At 41.2% G+C, this 16,162-nt stretch overlaps 1 protein-coding gene across 4 annotated transcripts in view; it reads right to left on the bottom strand.

Moving 5' to 3' along the window:
* Positions 1 to 1,198: 1,198 nt before the first annotated feature.
* SPATA7 (spermatogenesis associated 7) overlaps positions 1,199 to 16,162 on the bottom strand; it is an 87,524-nt gene continuing 72,560 nt past the window's right edge. For 2 of the 4 annotated variants that reach the window (XM_074956081.1, XM_074956083.1), the window contains 5 exons: positions 14,368 to 14,435; positions 11,853 to 11,906; positions 6,812 to 6,889; positions 4,558 to 4,615; positions 1,199 to 4,077 (listed from right to left, as the gene is read on the bottom strand). In XM_074956081.1, coding sequence (XP_074812182.1) covers positions 3,595 to 4,077; positions 4,558 to 4,615; positions 6,812 to 6,889; positions 11,853 to 11,906; positions 14,368 to 14,435 — 741 coding nt within the window. In that variant the 3' untranslated portion in view covers positions 1,199 to 3,594. The remainder of the gene's footprint in view (positions 4,078 to 4,557; positions 4,616 to 6,811; positions 6,890 to 11,852; positions 11,907 to 14,367; positions 14,436 to 16,162) is intronic. The other 2 variants (XM_074956080.1, XM_074956082.1) reach the window with 1 other exon arrangement.

Below are 16,162 nucleotides of genomic sequence, written 5' to 3'. Positions count from 1 at the left end.
AGAGGTCTGCTCCCTTCCACTACCTGACACCTTCTGAGCTGCTCTGCTTCCCCTTTAAGCTGTGCCTCCATCTCGTGCAGGCTTTGGGGGTGCGGCTCAGAGAAGTACCTTCGGCCCAGAGCTGCTCCTTAACCCCTTGTTCTCCAGTGTGAGGTTTGTACACACCATCACAAATGTATTAACAGGACAGTTACAATGCTTCTCGGCAGCGTTTCAGCGGGCAGTTCTCCGGTGGCTGCACTCGGCGGCGGCATTTTGGCGGCGCGGTGTCCTGTGGGCGCACACAACTGCCCCAGCAGGCGCCATTGCGCCCATGGGCACAGTGTTGGGGACCCCTGGTTTAGGACAATGGTGCCCAAACTTTTCCTGTCATGCCACCCCTTACCAGTAATGGAAGCTGTCTGTGCCTCTCCCTCCATTACAGTGCAGTTGGCTCAGCAGAGGAGCTTGCGCTGCAGGTGGGGACAGAACTGGGGCAGGGGGAGGAGCTGGGGCTAGAGGTGGAGCTGGCATGGGGGCAGAGTAGGGGGTGGGGTGGAGCTGTGGCTGGGGGCAGAGCAGGGGGCGGAGTGGAGCTGGGGCCGGGGGCGGAGTGGAGCTGGGGCCGGAGCTGGGCTGGGGGCAGAGCAGGGAGCAGAGTGGAGCTGGGGGCAGAGCTGGGCTGGGTGGCTGGCACTCCTTCCCCACTCCCACGGGGGGCTGGCCTGGGGCCCCACTGTGTCTAGGGGTACCTGGTCCTGCTTCAGTGCAAGGGGCTGGACTTCTCAAGGTCTCTTCCAGCCCTACATTTCTATGAAACAGAGATGCAGAATGGTTGCAAATTGTCCAAAGCCACAGAGCCAACTAGCAACAAATTTGGGAATACAAAATCTCTTGAGGCCCAGATCTGAATTCTGTTCCCTGGGCCATGCTACCATTGTGTGGGTTAGATATTTATTATAAACTACATTTGGAATTATTGGACCTAGTTTTCCCCTCACATTAGGACACCTCTTCAGTGCTTTGAGCAGTGCAAAAGGAATAAGTTACATTTACTCTTACTTTCATGCCCCTTTACAGTGCTGGTATCAACAAGAAACAGCACCCCTATAAATTACTAGATATAGAGTCTGTTTCTCCACTTGCCCTGTATGGTCATTAGCATCTAGGCAAAGTGCTATCTTTTTGGCTAGGTAGCATTTTACCCTCATTCTGGACAGATGTAAATGGTGCAAGAACAGTAGAGAATCAGGGTTATTTATTAATGCTGGTGATCATAAACCCAAATAAAAGTTACTGTCTGATGCAGGACTAATAAGTAGAAACATTTTGTATCATTAGGGAAAGTGTTGACAAGGTGATAATATTTGACAGTAAGCAAAATCTCCAGTTATAACTAAGTAACAGCCACGGGTGAAGTAGTTGTAAGTGCAATTTGAAATAAAGGTGAACGCTATTAGGGTCACGTTCTTCTCTGACACAGACCCTTATTGACTAGAAATGTACTGAGTGTAAGTCAGGACACAGCATTTACAATCTTAATGGTAGAGGTTGTGACTGTCTCATTCCCACCATAATATTTTGGTTTAATGCTACTTCTGGCAAAACTTGAATATTATGCAAGAGAAAACAGATACTGTGGTACTAAGGCAGTACAGAAGAACGCAGACAGACCAAAACCCAAGCTTGCACTATTGATAAATCTTATCAATGAGGTGTCCTTTGCTACATTAATTTCTGAAAATTGCAACCACACAAGTAACTGCACCCACTGGAGCTGAAGTTAGCAGTTGTAGCTAGTTCCTTATTTTGCAAAATTGTTTGGAAAAGACAGTTAATCAGGAAATGGAGGGAAGGGAACAGGTAGAGTTGTGTAGATGAGCTCCAACCACCTAACCTTGTTTCTGGAAGAAGGAGATTAAGAGATAAAACCAAGAAAAGAGCAGGTACACTGGAACTGGTGGCCTTTTCCAGTTCCTAAAGTTTCTTATAATTAATCATAACCTTTGTTTAGCCTCTTCAGTTGTGCTGTTTAACTACAGCAAAGACAGTTACTTATTTCTCACAGATACTTCAGGATGAACTGGATCTGGAAGATGAATGTCAGTAATTTAAGGGGAAAAACTAGCAAGATGTGACTTATCCATCTTATGTATTCTCAGGCCCAATCTATTTAGGTAAATGTTGAACCAACTAATTATATACTTAAAAATATTGAAGTGTAAGATAGTTTAGGATACCAGGACAATGTCAAGCAACCCACAGTGCTTCCCTCTGGTATTAACCCCTCTTTTAAACGTGGTACTGCTAGGCTAGGCTGGAGACACCTTGGTGCAGCTACAGCATGAAGCTTGCTCAGCCACTGTTCAGGCTGTAGCTGTACTATGGATAAACAAAGAACTTCAGTCTCTCAGTGCAGAACGTTTCATGTATATAAATAAAAACTTGCCCTCTCTACATTTTCTACATGATGCCCGATGTTTTAGCCAAAAACTCCTGATCATGAATTAAAGCCCAACTCTCGTCAATTTATTAAAATAAAAATATACGCAGCACTTTAAATCAAGTCTTTCCTCAGTGCAGGAAACTGAGCTGTACATTTTAGTGTGGTGCAGTCTGACAACTGTTGCAAAATCTCCACCCTCCTAAAATACCAACTGAGTCATGAACATCCAGATTAAAACAGTGTACCAACAAAGCCAGCCAACTGCAGCAGTTACCGAAAGATATCCTTTCTTAACCTCCTGCCATCTTGCTGGCTAAGTGAAGACTGAGGATTGCTATTATGGGAGAAGTCCCACTGCTTTCTACAGCAGGTAAAGACAGGGTAGAAAAAATCTGGCAATTAACACAGGAAAGAAGGGAGTGAAAGAAGGAGGGAGCACCCCCTAGCAGCCAGTCACTGGCACAGAGAAATGCTCATGTTTCAGACTGTGACTATATGTACATAGGTCATTCCTATGTAACTGGATTTGAAGAGGGGTTCATCTCCTCTTGGGTATTTAGGACAACCTTGAACAATGGACTAGGAGTGCCAAGAAATGCAGAAATCCCCTCCAACGTGGATGCAAGAGACTCCATGTTCACTCTGCACATTTCCTGCAGACACTAAGCTCTGTGTCTTGTTTTTTGATGCTAAACAATCCTAAATTCTCCCTGCAAAGTGATACTGAAATGTTCAGTTACAGCTTAAGCTGTGATCTTAGCTCTTGGTGGCAAAAGCTTATTGTATCACAACTGTGCTTTAAATGCTTCAGTTATTGCACTCATTTATTATAAAAAAAGAATAAATAATGTAAATTACTACATCTCTAATAATCCTAAAAATGTCTCTAATTTTAGCACTTTCAACAGTTATTTCCAAATTAGACACTTAGCTGAAATATATAAAGTCCTTTTTAACCAGTGACATTTGACACACTACAGGTGTATGTTAGTACACGGATCAGTTAAAGCCTGATTAATAATACTTGTACTCCTGCTGGAGAGGCTATAGCAGTGTCCAAAGAGAAAAGTTAAAGGTAAAATGAATGATTCACTAGCATTTATTTAACAAATGTCAGCTCTCTGCAACAGTCTACTGTCCTGTTCTGCAGCTAGTTCTTGTCTACTACTTTACATAGAGGAAATTTGAAGGGCCTCTGCAAAGTTTTCCTCAAGATCATCAAGTTCCTTATTTGATTCAAAGTCACTGTCACACGTGGTTGAGTTCAGTGTTGGCTCAAATGTGTGTGAAATACCTGAGGCTTCTTCAGATTGCACTGAAGAGTAAGGATCTGTTCCAACACTCACCACTTCAGTTATATCTTTTGAAAAGATATCCTTGTCATGCATCTGCTTTGACATTTCACTGTGTAAGGGGTGGTTTAGTTTGTCTGTCTCCTTTGATAATAAATCCATGGCTTTTAGGAACTCTTCACTTTTTGTAGTCTTATTTTGTTTCCAGTTTTTGCTGGTAAACTGGAGCTGGTCCAAGGTCTCAAATCTTTCCAGATCAAATGGGTCAATCACTTCCATGCTGCCATTGACTCTCTCAGATTTCTCGGTGCTGCAGCCCAGGTCGACTTTGAGGACATCCAGTAGGTGGCGCATTTTGTTCTAGAATTTAAGGGAAGAAATAAGGTTCTTAATCACTTATGGCCCACTGCACAGCTGCCTGCCGTCTTAAGACAGGATCTGTAACAGATTTCATAGTCCAAATAGCTGAATGTATTAAGAATTTATTTTCAAATTAGCATGTTCCATGTAGTTACATTTTTGAGGAAATACAGGATGCATAAAATCAAGTAACTTAATTATTCTTATAATTACTTTGCAGCAAACAATCATCAATTTGCTGAAATAAGTGTTACCCACAGTGTGAAAGCATGCATGATGTGGATGATCTAGAAAGGTCACAATTCTCACTTGCACCGTTGACAAAGTACCAGCACACAATCTCTCATTTAAAAGGTGGATCTGTACTGAGGGTTATGGTTACATCTGCAGCATTTTTAAAAGTGCACTTTGGAAAGACCTCTCTGAAGTCACATACATGGACTGATAACGTTACAGACTGTGTTTGGAAAACGAACATACCTCATCCAAACGGTGCTTATTTTGCTCTATGTGACGCTCAAACAATCTCTCCAAAACCCTAAAAAAAAAAAAAAAATAAGTAAGGCTCAGGCAGATCATTATTTTGAGGAGAGAAAGATACAATGTCCTAAACAAGCGCATATGAGTAAAGGATCCAAGCTCCAGAGTCTTCATGCATTTACTAAGGGGAAATAATCATATTGCCCTCATTATACTTTGTCACAAAGAGGCCAACATTGTGTCTACATGCTAACAGACATTTGCTCAGTGGGCCAAGCCTTGTCATAGGGCTGAATGAGAACACTAACTGATGTACCCCTTGCTCTGTCCTAGCCAGTCTCAGCTCAGGTAGAGTGAGCTGACGCCACAGGCTGAAGCATTCACAATCCCATAACCCCTCGCCATAGTTGCTGCTTGTCAATGTTTCTTCCCCACTCTGCATTCTAGGGTACAGATGTGGGGACCTGCATGAAAGACCCCCTAAGCTTATTCTTACCAGCTTAAGTTAAAAACTTCTCCATGGTACAAACTTTGCCTTGTCCTTGAACAGTATGCTGCCACCACTGAGTGTTTTAAACAAAGAACAGGGAAAGAAACCACTTGGAGACGTCTTCCCCCAAAATATCCCCCCCTAGCCCTATACCCCCTTTCCTGGGGAAGGCTTGATAATACTCCTCACCAACTGGTACAGGTGAACACAGACCCAAACCCTTTGATTTTTCATTTTCTTAAGATCCATCAGGTTCTTAAAGGAAGAATTTTAATTAAAGAAAAGGTAAAAGAATCACCTCTGTAAAATCAGAATGGTAAATACCTTACAGGGTAATCAGATTCAAAACAGAGAATCCCTCTACGCAAAACCTTAAGTTACAAAAAGACACAAAAACAGGAACATACATTCCCTCCAGCACAGCTTATTTTACAGGCCATTAAACAAAAGAAAATCTAACGCATTTCCTAGCTAGATAACTTACTAATTTAACAGGAGTTTAAGGCTGCATTCCTGATCCGTTCCCGGCAAAAGCATCACACAGACAGCCCAAACTCTTTGTTCCCCCACCTCCAGATTTGAAAGAATCTTGTCCTCTCATTGGCCATTTTGGGTCAGGTGCCTGCGGGGTTACATTAGCTTCTTAACCCTTTACAGGTGAAAGGATTTTGCCTCTGGCCAGGAGGTATTTTATAGCACTGTATACAGAAAGGTGGTTACCCTTCCCTTTATATTTATGACACTGCTGTTGTGCAGAGGTACAAGCACAATCCTATACTCCCAGCAGACCCCTTGTCCCAGGCCTGGGGAGGGGGAAGAGACAAAACACAGCTTCTGCAGCTCACTATGGCAAGGGAGAGAATATCCCTGAGGCCCTCTTTCATGGCCTGTGGGGAAGGTGCACAGAGAACCTCTGGTCCCTTCTTCAGAGACTGGGGAGAAGAAACTGTGAGGAGAGAGTCAGGAAGGAGATGCTGCTAGGGCATCCCTGTCAGTGCCAGGATTGGTATGGGCTGTGCCCCTCTGCTCCACTTGATTTGAAGTGGGGGAAGGAGAAAGTGGAGTAGAAGGGTAGACAATGTGCATGAAGGAAAGAGGGGGGGGATGAGGAAACAGATTGAGAATAGAAAGAAAAGAGAATTAGTGAGAGTGAGGGAAAGAAAGGAGAGACTGGAAACAGGGAAAGAGAAAGAACGGGCTGGTTGTTGGGGATGAGAAAAGAGAGACAGAAGGAAGAGAATTCAGTGCACAGACAGAATTTAACAGTAAGGGAGAATAAACATTGGAACAACTTTCCAAGGGACATGGTGGATTCTCAATCATTTGATGTCTATAAGATTGGAGATCTTTCTAGAAAATACGTTATAGTTGAAACAGAAGTTATGGGCTTGATGCAGAAATTGCTGGGTGAGGTTCCTTGCTTTGTGTTATATAGGAGGTCAGCCTAGATTACTACAATGGTCCCCTCTGGCCTTAAAATCTATGCATCTCTGATAGGAGAAGAGTGACAAGAGATGAAAGAGGAGAGGAAGAAAGGGAGCAGACTATGAAGATGTGCCAAGATCTACAACAGAAGTAAAAGTAAAGGAGAGAGAATGGGAGCAAAGGGAAGTTATGTTTTTAGAACTGTATTTAATAGGAGATTAAATGCCAAAATATTATAAAAATGTCACCAGGGTCAGAGATACTGCACTCCACACTGCTTACAGAATCCAATCTGTTCTGAGCCCAGTCCCTACAAACCTTAAAACAAAGATATCTAACCTGTTGGAAAATAATCCAAGCTTCAGAATTTCATCTGTTACATCTTCAATGAAACTCAAATACCGAAGCTCTTCTTCTCTGCACAGAAAACAGAAAATCCAGTCTGAATGTTTAAAAGTAGAGACATCTGTCACACAGAGCAAGAAGCTCTACCTGCTAAGGGAAATTACTTAGCAAATACCATGGAGAAAATGGAAACCCTTATAGTTCTTGGGACCAATTTAGCTTCTTGTCTTACAGAAGAGGCTGATGGGACACAGTTACTTAGGCCCCATATTTAGGGTGAATAAAAATAGGCTCTGTATAAAGTACAGTGATATCTGCAGAAATGTTGCCTTGGCATTTCAGAGCAAAATTGTTGTCAAGGTTCCTCCCCCACCCTGAACTCTAGGGTACAGATGTGGGGACCTGCATGAAAACCTCCTAAGCTTACTTTCACCAGCTTAGATTAAAACTTCCCCAAGGGCAAATTAATTTTATCCTTTGTCCCTGGATCTCCACTGCCACCACCAAACTCTAACTGGGTTTACTGGGAAATGTAGTTTGGACACGTCTTTCCCCCCAAAAATCCTCCCAACCCTTGCACCCCATTTCCTGGGGAAGGTTTGGTAAAAATCCTCACCAATTTGCATAGGTGACCACAGACCCAAACCCTTGGATCTTAGAACAATGAAAAAGCATTCAGTTTTCTTACAAGAAGACTTTAATAGAAGTAAAGAAATCCCCTCTGTAAAATCAGGATGGTAGATACCTTACAGGGTAATTAGATTCAAAATATAGAGAATCCCTCTAGGCAAAACCTTAAGTTACAAAAAGGACACACAGACAGGAATAGTCATTCTATTCAGCACAGTTCTTTTCTCAGCCATTTAAAGAAATCATAATCTAACACATACCTAGCTAGATTACTTACTAAAGTTCTAAGACTCCATTCCTGGTCTATCCCTGGCAAAAGCAGCAGACAGACAGACACAGACCCTTTGTTTCTCTCCCTCCTCCCAGCTTTTGAAAGTATCTTGTCTCCTCATTGGTCATTTTGGTCAGGTGCCAGCGAGGTTACCTTTAGCTTCTTAATCCTTTACAGGTGAGAGGATTTTTCCTCTGGCCAGGAGGGATTTTAAAGGGGTTTACCCTTCCCTTTATATTTATGAAAATTGTCAAGCTTTATGTTAACTTCCTGCTCTTGTATAAACTAGTCCAGAGCTCCTGAGGTGGGCAGTCCTGCAGGAGGGGTGACAGATCACAATCTGCTTTGTGCTGTGAGATCTGGAAAGGGCCAACACTGCTCAAGAAATGGGTAGTGCTAGCCAGGTAGGGGGCGAAGACATGATGCAGCGCAATGCTCTGATTCAGCAGCTTTCACAGGGGTTTCTAGGGAACTTCAGTTGCTACTCTGTGGTGGGAGGGCAGTGTTTACACTGAAAACCTCCCTTACTTCAGGATAACATTTCCCTGTTCTGCAAAGGCATTGCTGGTGCAGGGAGAGGTAATGTATACACCTCGGAGCCAACTTCACTCATTCTGATCCTTTCTTTTTAAATTTCAATGGAAACAGCTCTTTAGCAAGGCAGAAACATTCCTCTGCAGTGTTTGCAACCCAAATGTTGCAGCATTCAGCTAGTGCAGGAGAATCAGAGAATGAAACTCACTAGCACCTAGCACAACAGGTCCTGCTCCATGACCAGGGCTCCTAGTCACTATGGTAATACAAGGAATAATAATAACAGCCAATTTTAATTGTAGAGTCAGAGAGATACAGAAAGAAAAACAACACCCTGAGTAGAAAGTTCATCGGATTAACATATTTTCAGTGCTAACAGGCAAAGATTTTACTAGTAACAATGCTAAGGAATTTTTTACACAAGGGTTTTAGCCTGTAATTACTCCAGGAAGAACAGGGGACGCGAAACTGTTCAAACAGCTAAGCATTAAAAGTATTCCTCAGTGGCACGTGCAAGCAGCTGTCATTAAGAAATATGTAAAAGAATTAATCAGGCATCAGCATAAAAATATATTGATGTAATGTGTTGTAAAATTTCCTTCCAAGTAAACAAATGATATAGCTAAAGTGAGTTGCTTGGATTATGGGAGTTCAACATCACAAATGCTTGAAGAGTGTTGAGGTGTTGTGGAGCTCTTTGGCTAAAATTCCTTAGAGCCAGTGGTGATGCCAATCACTATGGCTGGGAGAGCCTCCAAAAGTCTGGAGTTCGTTGAAGACAACCTAATAATGACAATAACAAGAACACAGTAATATGCTCCCCTTCTATAGCATCTTCCAAGGATTCCAAAGTGCTTTTCAGTCAAATCCTCTTCAAGATAGGGAAGCATTATCATTCCTTTTATAGAAGGGGAAACTAAGATATAGAGAAATTATGTGATTTGCAAGTCAGTGTAACAGCTGGGAATATAATTCCAATCTCTGACTCCAGGGTCTCACCAGGTTTCTGGCCAGAAATACTAGGAGAATGGTCTCCCTCATGATCAGTTCTGTTCCTGCATGCACACTGGAAATAACAACAATCAACCAACTTATCCATATGTTTCAGAACTTCAAAAAAGGTTGGGTTCTAAAAAGGAGTGAAGGATTGGCGCAGGAGTTCTGACTTTATCTGGACGGGGCTGCCCATCCCTACAAGTACAAGACCAGGAAGGAGATCTGGATTCTATTCCTGGCTTTAGCCCCTCCTGCACGCAGTTGCCACATCTATGAAATGGGGATAACTATCTAGTTCACCAGGGGATTGTAATGCTCGGTTCACTAATGTCTGCAAAACACTTTGTGATATTCAGATGGAAGGGTCTATGAAAGTGCAAAATGCTATTAATGCCTCTCTGAATATCCTATTTCTTCAGGGAGCTTTCCTCTTCATTCCTATTGCATGTAAAAGGGGATCTTTGTTCTCAGAAGTTTCTCTGTTCCTGCTACTTGTTCTCCACCTGATGCCTGATTGCAACATTACACTTTGGTTGCTCTGGAAATGTTTGTTGTACATGTATATTGTCAATACAAAGAAAAGACCATGGTATCAAGGGGGGAACTAGTAGCAGGAGCTCTACAGAAACAAAGGTCCCGTCTTCATAGAAATATTCCGAGTAATAAACAAGAACAAGAATAAACAAGAATAGCAGAATCTAGTCACTTTTCCCCAAAAAAGTTGTAGCTAGTTTTCCTGATTTTTAGAGCTGTGGGGGATACTTCACATGCTGTCAAATGGATTTCTTTATTTGTAGCCATGTCAGATCCAGATCAAACTCTGATGTGATAGTGTATTACAGTGCCTCATTTATTGTTTTAACATAGGAACATAAGAATATCAACACTGGGTCAGACCAATGATCCATCTAGCCCAGCATACTACCTTCTAACAGTAACCAGTGCCAGATGCTTCAGAGTAAATGAAACAGAATATGGCAATTATCGAGCAATCCATTCCCTGTTGTCCAGTTCCAGCTTCTTGCAGTCAGCGGGTTAGGGTCACCTAGAGCATGAGTTAGTATCCCATACCACCTTGGCTCATAGCTACTGAAAGACCTAGTGGAATTATGATATTTTCTGTCTTGTCTCTGTCCGTTTCCTAATGGTTCCTAACATTCTGTTAACTTCTTTGACTGCAGCTGCACAGCTGAGCAGATGAATTCAGAAAACTACCCATGATTACTGCAAGGTCTCTTTTCTGACTAGAAACAGCTAATTTAGACCCCAACATTTTGTATGTATAATTAGAATTATGTTTTCCAATGTGCATTACTTTGCACTTAACATTGATTTCATTTGCCATTTTGACACCCAGTCACCCAGTTTTGTGAGATCCCTTTGTAACTCTTCACAGTCAGCTTTGGTCTTAACTACCTTGAGTAATTCTGTATCATTTGCAAATTTTGCCACTTAACTGGTTACCCCCTTTCCACATCATTTATGAACACGTTGAACAGCACTGATCCCAGTACAAATATCTGGAGGACCCCGCTATTTATCTCCCTCCATTGTGAAATCTGACAATTTATTCCTGGCCTTTGTTTCCTATCTTTTAACCAGTTACTGATCCATGAAAGGACCTTCCATCTTATCCCGTGGCTGCTTACTTTAAGAGCCTTTGACGTGGGACCTGTCAAAGGCTTTCTGAATGTCTAAGTACACTGTATCAACTGGATCACCCTTGTCCACATGCTTGCTTAAAGAATTCTAATAGACTGTTGTGGCATGATTTCCTTTTGACTCTTCCCCAACATATCATGTTCATCTATATTTCTCATAATTCTGTTCTTTACTATAGTTTCAACTAATTTGCTTGGTATTGAAGTTAGGCTTACTGGCCCGTACTTGTTAGGATCATCTTTGGAGCCTTTTAAAAAAATCAGCATTACATTAGCTATCCTCCAGTCATCTGGTACAATGACTGATTCAAGCAATAGGCTATATACCACTGTCAGTAGTTCAGCAATTTCTTATTGGAGTTCCTTCAGAACTCTGGGTTAATACCATCTAGCCTTGATGACTTATTACTGTTTAATTTATCAATATGTTCCAAAACACCCTCTACTGACACCTTAGTCTAGAACAGTTCCTCAGATCTGTCACTTAAAAGAATGGCTCAGGTGCGGAAATCTCCCTCATATCCTCTGCAGTGAAGACAGATGCAAAGAATTTATTTAGCTTCTCTGCAATGGTTTTATCTTCCCTGAGTAATCCTTCAGCATCCTGATCATCTAGTGGCCCCACTGATTGTTTGGCGGGCTTCCTGCTCCTGATGTACTTAAACATTTTTTTGATGTTAGTTTTTGTGTCTTTTGCTATTTGCTCTTCAAATTCTTTTTTGGCCTGCCTAATTATACTTCCATATTTGTCTTGCTAGAGTTTATGCTCCTTTCTATTTTCCTCAGTAGGATTTGACTTCCAATTTTTAAAGGATGCCTTTCTGCCTCTAGATGCCTTTTAATGAAACTTAAATTTATATTTGTAAAAACTTAAAAGGAACTTTAAATTTGTTTCCATTTTACTGTTTCACCCAGTAAAAGACAGAAGAAAAAATATACTTACTCAGCCTGGATTTTTCTCATTGCTGAGGATTCCATAGAATACATGGATGTCGTGCTAATCAGAAAAATAGATATTAAAAAAAATAGCATTAGGCAATTTCCTAGAAACCTCCAATTCCCTGCATTTCACTCTCTTTCTGGAGCAACCCACAATCATGAGATGCCCTCACCCCAAAGCGTCTGCCAAAGAACACCGAACCCCTGTGGTAATAATTCGGTTAGCTATACCAGTGAGAGTTATGGGAATGTCACTAACATCCTTTATCCATTTCATCTCTATAGAAAACAATCTCCTGCTCCAGGGGCAAACTCCACTTCTTAACTTCAAGGCAGATGAGAACTTCCTTCAGGAGTATTATTACTCCATCAAAATTCTAATACTGGGACAGTCAGAACACTTACTCCAACGATGGAAGGTATCGTTGAGGTATCCCTCAAACTGAAAAGAAAGTCCCAATGTTATATGTGAGCCTGGGTCTCCATCATGGCTGTACAGCATCCTATAATCCATTTAGTGCTTCTAGTAGAACATTTAATATGGTGCATGTAACTCTTACTCATGCAAATAATCACACTGCACTCACATATCATCTTGGCACAGAAAGGAGACTATTATTTAATTTCTTGTCATACAAACATCTTCATGACTTCTTCTATACCACTATATATGGAGCTGAGCAACTAATTGATTTTTTGGTTTGACAGATACAGAAAAACCCGAACAAACTTTTGTTTTGGGTCAAACTAAACATTTAATTTGACCCAAAACAACATTCTTCCATTGTTTTGTTTCATTAAGTTTTCAGATGTTTTCTACCCTTTAAAAAAATCTCTAACAAATATAGCTAAATTTCTAAACCAATTTGCAAATAATTTATTCACTGATAAATGCATTTTCAGTCAAACAAAACTATGTGCCCCGCCCAAAATTCAGGCAGCCCTAGCTCCATATGCTTGGAACAGTGTCCCAGAGACTGCCCACCAATCCACCACTCTTGCCTCTTTTAAATCTCTTCTAGAGACACACACACTTCTACCAAGAAGTGAGATACCTATCATATTAAATTATAGTCTCGAAGTTCATCAAGAAGTGTACACAAATGAACAGAGTCTCTACATCTTATTTATGTGACTCTACCTAACCCTACCCCGTGCCCTCTTGTTTGCATATCCTCATAACTTACCTTGTGTCTAAATTCTAGACTGCAAACATTTGGGAGCCCAGAGCTTATCTATCTGTTCTATGAGGTTCCTAATGCACCTGTATACAGGTGGTGTATACATAATGATAATTTGAGGTGGCTCAAAAGATCAGTTCCATCTTAATGCCCTCTTTCTGAACTTGAAAACTAGATCGATTTCTGTTTTGTCTTTCAGGTAGAAACTGTTAGACAAGAACCAGAAAGGCCATTTAGCACTGTAAAATTTACAATATTTCCTAGATTTCCAGTGGAAAATATTTCAGAAGTAGAGCTTTGATTGACTCACTGATTTATAGTTTGCCTATCACTGGCTCTTACGTTACAGAAAACATCACACACTAAATCTATTTTATCCTGATGTTTTACCTATATCTATATCTGCTATAGCAATATAGCGTGAACTGAATATAAAACACACTTGTGCTTTGTCTTCAGATGAGACTTAGTATTTATTTTTAGCCTCTGTGGCAGACAACAGGTGGATTATCAGGAATAGTTAGCGACGGGCTCAGCTGGCAGTGTGGATGTTTAGTGTAGAGGGTGGGGTAGGCTGTGGTAACAGAACACATAAAAGCACTGCAGTCTCATAGGAGGCAGTCTGCTATCTTGGGCATAGTTAGCATTACAACGTAGCTGAAGCTGAAGCACAGGTGGGAGGGATGGGATTGTAAAAAGGGAGGAGAAAAGGTAGTCATGAACAAAAAAGTGAAAGTCTGGGTACCATCATCAGTCTAACTTAATATCACCAGTTACTGCTACATGGAGGTAAGAACCTATTCAGTATATGGCCTTGCTTCATGGGTAATTTAGATGATTAGATATTGGGGATCTTTTTTCCCTTGAAAGGTATTTATTCATGCATGACTATGGCAATGCATCAATAACACCATCACCACCAACCTAACAAAATAACTAGCTTGTAAATTCTGATCTTAGTTCTAGTGTGTCTAAGGAGTTATTAGCTGTGTTGACTCTGTCATACTCACCCCTGGCTAATGGAAACTCTTGCTCAAATAAGCACAGGAAATTTCGATGCAAGAACACAGTGATCTACATATTAAGAGATGCTACAGTATATAAAGTTTTCTTCACTTATTTCACGTGTCTCACTTTATTGGCTTCATGTTGGAATTTTATCAAAAGGAAAATGTGAATATTCCTTCCTGATCTATGCACAAAGTCATTAATCTCCAAAAACTTGCTATAAAACAGGGCTCACAGACAGAAATGGCAATGATGGCCAATGAGCCTAATAACTAGTGTAAGGCAAGCAATAAAGAATGTTTGAAATATTTCCTTCTGCAAATCAGGCACCTTGGCAAGGAGTACTGAAAAGCATCCATCCTTCCCTCAGACTCATCTGGAGCAGACGTGACTTCAGCCTACAAACACAGAGATAACATCTTTATTATTGGTGCAACACTACATAGCAAAACAAGGATCAGAACACGGTTAGTCAGTAGCATGGGGGGACAGGAGGTTTGTGCCAAGCACATAGTCATTAGGAAATTCCAGCTTACAAGACCAGGGGGAGAATTTTGTTAAAATTTTATCATCTGCATGTGATTCAGCTAATCTATTAACATTAGTTTTAAAACTAAGTTCTTAATAATCTTTTGCTATAATATTATAAGCATACAGCATCTTTTATTCAAGAATCTCAGAGTACTTACAAATATTAATAAAACCTCACAACACCTTTCTGAGGTCAATATTAACAGTACATTAAGGCACCTGGAGGTTAATGGCCTAATTTGAACATAGGCTAAACACCTAAATCTCCAGCTGAAGCTAAGGGAGCTGTGGGTACTCACCTCCTCTGAAAATCAGGCCAAAATGACTTACCTAACCACACAAGATGTGTCACTGGTAGAGGTGGGAGTAAAATCTAGCCCTGCTGAGTTCCATTGCACTAGCCACCAGACCATCCCCCCTCACTTCAGGCACTCACACAAACAGAGAGATGGTAAAGTTGTCTGCTGCCTGCATTTTAAACGACAACACTCAGAAAAGGCCATTAATGCTCCATTACTGACTGTCACTCTTTCAACAGCAAAAAAAAAAAAAAAGAAAAAAAAGAAAAAAGCCTGATGTGACAGATGTTGCCATATGAATACATAGTACTCAGCTGGACTGGAGGGGAGCTACCTAATTATTAAAGCTTTGTCTGAACCAATTTCTACCCAGTTCAGATGCAGCCACTCTGTCATTTTCAGGGAAGGTATAAAGCAGCAAATATCCCCCAAGCATAAACAGAACTATTTGCTTCATTCATAATCTGAGATGTTAAGGGTCCAATCCTGTGACCCTTAGTCAGAAATCCCTACTCATGTGAGTAGTTCTATTAACGTTGACAGGATTATTGGTTTAAGGAATAAGTGTCTGTGTACAGGCTATAAGATGAGGTCCAAAATTTGGAAGCTATTTGAAGAATAGCTACCAAATAGTTCCAGGTCATACTCTTCAACACAAAAATGAGCAGAAACGGAAAATGTTAAGACAAAATATCTTCAGAGCTGAAGCCACTTATCATCACAAATCAACAGTGCGCATTCAAAAATTACTGAAAATGCTCCTCTGATAGGCATTTCTGTGCTATTGCAATTATTGTCAGAAGCTACATATTTTATCTGAAAAATATTAGCTGAGGGACAGAATCTGCCTCCCTTGGTCATGCTGAGCAGTACCTTACTCCTCAAAGTCCTACTGAAATCAATGACACTACTTGTAGAGTAAGGTACTATTCAATATGAGTAATGGCAGCAGAGCCTGACAAAGAGATTTGTTAGTATAAAAGACAAAACTAAGCACCAACTAATCACAATCATTGTAAAATCTCCTATGACTGTCAAGAATATATTTAATAGTGTAGTACAGGGGTTCTCAAACTTCATCGCACCGCAACCCCCTTCTGACAACAAAAATTACTGCAGGACCCCAGAAGGGGGACCAAAGCCTGAGCACATCCCAGCCCTGCTGCCCTGGGCGGGGGGTGGAGGGGCCAAAGCCGAAACCCAGCCCCAGGCTTCCTGCTGCCCAACAGTACCTGCTGGACATGGCCCAAGCACTCCCGCTCTTCCACATTTAACCACGCAGCAGCCAAGCAGTC

This window comes from Natator depressus, chromosome 6 (genome assembly GCF_965152275.1).
Source record: "Natator depressus isolate rNatDep1 chromosome 6, rNatDep2.hap1, whole genome shotgun sequence".
Classification (NCBI taxonomy): domain Eukaryota; kingdom Metazoa; phylum Chordata; order Testudines; family Cheloniidae; genus Natator; species Natator depressus.
The sequence above is the reverse complement of the archived record's forward strand: the minus strand, read 5'-3'. Positions and strand labels throughout refer to the sequence as shown.